Source organism: Amaranthus tricolor, chromosome 9 (assembly GCF_026212465.1).
Source record: "Amaranthus tricolor cultivar Red isolate AtriRed21 chromosome 9, ASM2621246v1, whole genome shotgun sequence".
In the NCBI taxonomy this organism is placed as follows: domain Eukaryota; kingdom Viridiplantae; phylum Streptophyta; class Magnoliopsida; order Caryophyllales; family Amaranthaceae; genus Amaranthus; species Amaranthus tricolor.
This window is the reverse complement of record NC_080055.1, coordinates 1,319,062-1,324,929: the sequence shown is the minus strand read 5'-3', so window position 1 is coordinate 1,324,929 and position 5,868 is coordinate 1,319,062. Positions and strand designations below refer to the sequence as shown.

At 33.5% G+C, this 5,868-nt stretch overlaps 1 protein-coding gene across 1 annotated transcript; it reads left to right on the top strand.

Moving 5' to 3' along the window:
- Positions 1-2,693: 2,693 nt before the first annotated feature.
- LOC130823958 (upstream activation factor subunit UAF30-like) lies at positions 2,694-5,567 on the top strand. The gene is made up of 2 exons (XM_057688798.1): positions 2,694-3,168; positions 5,125-5,567. The coding sequence occupies exons 1-2, from the start codon at positions 2,863-2,865 to the stop codon at positions 5,239-5,241; spliced, it is 423 nt and encodes a 140-aa protein (XP_057544781.1). The 5' UTR covers positions 2,694-2,862; the 3' UTR covers positions 5,242-5,567.
- The last annotated feature ends 301 nt before the right edge of the window (positions 5,568-5,868 follow it).

Genomic DNA, 5,868 nt, shown 5'->3' with positions numbered 1-5,868 from the left:
TCCCATTTAAGAATTAGCGTTTTGAATTTGTGTGCTATTTAAGTGGGCCGGTTTTTCGAAGTTAAAATTTGGGTGTTGCTAAACTTCGCCACCCTTTTCATTTTATCGCCACCCCCTCCTCAAAATTACGTAGTTGCCCTTGGAGTTTAAAAAATTACAAAATTGCCACTGAACTTAAAACTTAATTAATAAATGTAAATCACACTTAACAACACTATTAAGAATTTAATGCGAAAGATTTGTCTATATATATCGAATCCTGAGATGCGTATGATGTACGAATTCAAACATGGTACTATCTCTCTAAAAACTGGTACTATCTCTCTAAAAAGAGTTAAAGAAGTTGTAACTCGTAATTGGTTAAATATGGCTAACGAAAGTGACTATGAGTCGGATGCGGTACGTAAAGTTTTCGTTGGAAATTTAAAAAAAAAAAAAAAGTCGCACAAAAGTAGGCGATTGAACCATGGTTCAAGTGCACAAAACTGGGCAATTGGACCATGGTTCAGTCGCACAAAACTGGGCGACTTATCCTAGGTCCAGTCGCCCAATTTTGTGCGACTGAACCATGGTTTAGTCGCCTCATTTTGTGCGATTGATAAATTTTTTTTTTTAAAATTTTAATTTACGTATTCATGTTTTTTTTAATTATTATTATTATTATGGTTGTTTTAGTTTTTGTTATTTTTTTATTATTGTCTGTAATATTATTATTATTATTATTATTATTATTATTATTATTATTATTATTATTATTATTATTATTATTATTATTGTTGACATTATTATTATTTTTATTGTTGATAATTTTATTTTAAATTTATTTTAAATTTTTTATTTTTTTATTTACGTAATGTTTTTATTATTATTATTATTATTATTATTATTGTAGTCATTAATGTACGTAATTTATATTATTTATATTTCAAATTTGCAGGAGTTTGAAAACTTTGGAGACAACGTAGACTACTCCAGTAGCTTTGTTACGGATAGAGAATTTATCTCCGTAGATGAGTTACATAGTTGGGCCGATGCGATAGCAATAACAATCGGTTTTCAATTTACACGTGCTTCTTATAAAAAGAAAGAAGGACATTCTAGAGTTAGTGTCTATTTAAGATGTCACCGCTATGGTAAAATTAGGGGTGATGTACATAATCTAGATAATACTGCCCGACCTGGTTCTAAAAGTAGAAGTTGCGGGTGTAAATTTATGATTGTAGGAAGTAGTCGTAAACCACTAGAAAGACCTTAAACGGTAAGGGTGTGTCCTGGTGAAAAAGGAAAACATAAGCCTGCTCTCCCGTGGCGGCTCATTATCGACAAAACTACGTCCTGCGCGCTCAGATGCGGCAGAAGAACTCGGGCCGCCACGAGCGAATCTGCCGTCGGGGCCGCGAACAACAGTCCAGTCCATTGGGCGAGACTCAGGAGCTTGGAACTGAACATCATCAACATCATTATCATCATCACTATAAACCCCCCAACTACTCTGGAGGCTGTCAGCCTGGTCATCAAAATGAGTACGCACTTGGTTCAGCGTACTCGACCTTTGGGCCTCACTTTGTTTGGCAGCCTCTTCATGCCTAGCCCTCCTAGCAAAACCCGTTACCCCCCTCTCATGCGGGTCCCCTCTGAGTAAGGTAGGCCTAGAACTATTACCTCTCAACAATTGTCTAAAAAAACCCTTTCCTTTTCCTTGATTACCAGCCATTTTCTACAATTTTTTTCAGTTTCATTAAATATTAAAAATAAAAATATTTCTAAACAAAATAATAATCAAAAATTAAAAATGGAAAAAAAACAAAAAAAACCAAATAATAAATTAATAATTCAAATATAAATAATAATTTAACAACAAAAAATTTAACAATCAAAATAAAAAAAAATTAAAAAATAATAATCACCTATTTTTTGTTTTTAAATTTCAATAAATTAAATTATTATTAACTATCACAATAACAATAATAACATACTTCAAAATTTATAATAATTATACCTAAACATACGAAAAAAAAAAATTAAGATGAGTCGCCCAGATCTGGGCGACTCATCTTATATTTTTTTTTATTTTTCAATATCTTAAATTAAAAACAATATATAAAAATTACTAAAAAAATAAATAAATAAACATTACAACATACAAATTTACATTAATAATTTATAAAACAAAACATAAACATATATTTAATAATAAAAAAAATAACAATCACAATAATAATAAAAAAATTAATAATAATAACATTAACAACAATTATAACATACTTCAAAATGTATAATAATTATTCCAAAACATACGGAAAAAAAATAATAAAAAATTAGGAATCGCCTAGATCTGGGTGACTGGACCCGGTTCAGTCGCCTAAAATTAGGCGACTGGACCGATCTGGGCGGCTCATAGTTTTTTTTTTTAAAATTTTTGCAACTAATTAAATTAAAAATAACTTACCTCGATTAATAATTTGCTGATTAAACTTAATTTTTGCTCCAAAATTTTGCTTGTGTAAGTTGGTTTTTAATTGTGGTGAGAATAATTTTAGTGGGAGTATGGTATATGTAGAAAATTTTAGGTTCAATGGCAAAATCATATTTTTTCAAATTTCAAGGGCAAAATGATAATTTACTCAGGGGGTGGCGATAAAGGGTGGCGATATATAAAGATCGGGTAAAATTTTAACACTCAGCTATCCTGGCAATCCTGTTGCTCATAAAGTGCATTTGAAACGGCCAAGATTAAAAAGTTGCACGCAACATCAACGGTCAGAAAATTAACAGACAACTTCAAACAATAAATTTCAAAAACATCGAAACATTATCCAAGCAATTTCCAAACCCCAAAGAAGCTTGCAACACAGAGAAAACATGGCAGGAGCGATAAGATGTTCGATGAAACCCTCACTTTTTGTGGGCAAAAAATCGTCGCTTTTTGGTAGTTTTCCAGTGAATACTCCCACGGTGGTTGTGTGTTTTCCGGCGCTTAAAAGCGCCAAGTTCGGAGTGACGGCGTGTGCAGCGTCGTCATCTTCGTCAACAACAAGGAAGCCCAGAGGAATAATGAAACCAAGGCCAATTTCACCAGCACTTCAAGAATTTGTTGGTGCTCCAGAAATTTCTAGAACCCAAGCTCTCAAGGTCATCTGGGCTCACATTAAAGCCAACAATCTTCAGGTCTTCTCTCGTAATTTTTTCTCTTTTGTTTTATTTTGGATTTTAATGGAAATTTTTGTCAATTTTGACAATGTGCATTTTTTGTATTTATCTTTTTTTGGTTTATTATTATCATTATTATTTTTATATTCGATGATTTTTGTTTTTGGTGATAATATTCTCGAATTTATATTGTTTTTATTTTTTTAAATTATCTTTTTGACTTGTTAAATAAGTGAATAATCTTTCTTATATAAAGATGGTTGAGAATGCTTCAATATTGTTGTTGCTAGTTTTGTTTGATGATATTTGAAGTTTTGAACTAAAGAGTTTTTGGGGTTTAACTGTTTAAGATATAATAGATAAAAGTGGTAGTACCACAAGTAAAGAGAAATTTTGAAACAAAATTTTACTTACTTGGAAGGAATTACTCCCTCCATCCCTTTAATTTTGTCACAATATAATAAAGGGAAAAAATGAGCGAATTTAAGAAATATGTGCATGAGGCGAGAAAATGATTTTGGGGATGAGATTAGAAGTACCTACAAAATAGGAACGCAGCAAAATAGCGAAAATAAAGGGACGACTAAAATAGAAAGTATGATAAAATCGAAAAGATAAAGGGGTTAAGCGTAAAGGCCTAAAGGGGGTGTTTGTCTTGCCTAATGTTTGTATTTTGAGGGTTTGCTGTCAATTTTTGAGTAATGATTTCATGGTTGTATCTGGTTAGCTTACAATGGGGATAAATGTCATGATATGATAGTTGGTTACTATCGTTTTGCTGAGAAAAGAGATAGTTTTTGGGTTCAAAGACACGGGTTTTAGCTTCTATTAAAATCAAATAGTGAGCTTCGAAGTGTGCTCTTCCTGTCCTTGCAATGTATATGTGTTGGAGGATTTGAAGAGAAAAGAAGGGGAGGATGAGTGATGTTTGTTAGTTTTATTTTAATGAAACTGATTGCAGGAAAAACACTAGTTTGATATTACCTCTAACATGTATTCATTTCCTCTCCAATCCTTTGATTACTGTTATCCAATTGCATTTGTAAGGTGTCACCACTCGCTTCTTTTTCTGTTATTTAAGAAAGAATTTCTCTAATTGTTGAAATGATCTTCCAATCGGCTTTGACCAATCATTATGTTTTCAGCTTGTGAATTCAAGTATTGATCACATAGGTGATTTGTGGGTGGATGGTTGGAAATGCTTGTAGTAGGCTTTTGGTGAGGGAAGGGCCTTGTGATATGAATTGGCATTTGATATGAAGATGAAGTTATAATAAACAATAACATATAACAAAACTTTGCTTGTTTATTCTGTGTTATAACTTCTCTTCCTTCTGCTCCAAGTCTCGAACCAACTCCTTTGCCTTCTCCAGAGCACTCATGTAATATAATCTGACACAATGTTTGCTGGAGTCTATATCTCCAATGGTGAATTTTAGTTTCATTCTAAGGAACAAGGGTTTATCTCTGGTCGAGCACCTGCACAGATTCACGCTTATTAGCGCTAACGTTCCTTGTATTCTAAGGAACAAGGGTTTATCTCTTATAAGCTTTTTTAAATTGCATTAATAGAATTTAGAGCTTCTGAGCAGTGCAATTAAGATAGTAGTGAGAAGATATTTCTCTTATGTCTTTGTGTTGCATTCCGAAGCTGCATTAAGTAGAGTAAAATAGAGGAGGTAGTGAGTACCTGCTTGACGCCAGGATTTGTTTTTGCAATCAGCTTGCCTTGTTTATGTGGCTTCTTTTCCTGCAACATTAGCTTTCTACGGAGCAAGCTTATTCATTTGGATAGAATGAACCAATCAGTTGAGGAAAAACCCCATCTGTATGTTTTGCTTTCGGTATGCTGTGATCTAAACTACTAATTCGCTCTCACAGCTTAAAGTTGAGCATTATGTATCTCCAAATTTTCGTAATATGCTGATTTATCTAGGATAATTTTAGTAATGTAAAAGTTTGTGGCTTGATCAGGATCCCAATGACAAAAAAATCATCATATGTGATGAGAAGCTGAAGAAAATTTTCGCGGGTAAGGAACGTGTGGGATTTCTCGAGATATCAGGATTGATCACCCCACACTTGCTGTAGCTGTGTTCAGTTCAAGCCGACAAGGAGTCGTCACGAAGAAAACTGTCTACTCGGTATCTAGTTTTTAGTATTTAGTAGGAGCTGCATAGCCTTTGGGATTAGATGAGCCCTTACTATAATGGGTTTGAGCATCATTTTGTGAAGTTTTTTGTCTTGTACCTCGCTATATTTGCTAGTCATCGACACTTGCGTCTTTTCCAGACTATGAACAAGAGAATTAGAGATGACGATGGTATTTTGATGTTCAAGGTTTTTTTGATTCTAATCCAGGGGGTTGTTTCCTATAAACCCGAAACGTTTGAGATTATTAGTTCCAGATTTTCATCTATTAAGTGTTTTTTATATTACATTTCTTGTGCTCATTTTTGTGATCTGTCCTTAAATGGCAATCCAGATCAATGTCTACTCCTGCGAATTTCGGACTGTTTGATAACGGCATGTCTTACATTTTGTGCATAACTTTTAAGGATGCAGGTTTTGGCCGTCCGTGAATATGGGGAATATAATCCTTTTACTTTCATTGGTAAGATGAAGAGTCTGTTCTTTTTTCGATGGGGACGGGTAGCGCAGAAAATCCCGCAATAGTTTGCCTGATGAGGTCGATTTGAGGTCGCAAACTAGATGGAT

Excerpts from the sequence above, each read along its gene's own strand:
- LOC130823958 (XM_057688798.1), top strand. The coding sequence starts at position 2,863 with ATGGCAGGAGCGATAAGATGTTCGATGAAACCCTCACTTTTTGTGGGC. Across the intron at positions 3,169-5,124 it reads TTAAAGCCAACAATCTTCAG|GATCCCAATGACAAAAAAAT; the intron begins GTCTTCTCTCGT and ends TGGCTTGATCAG.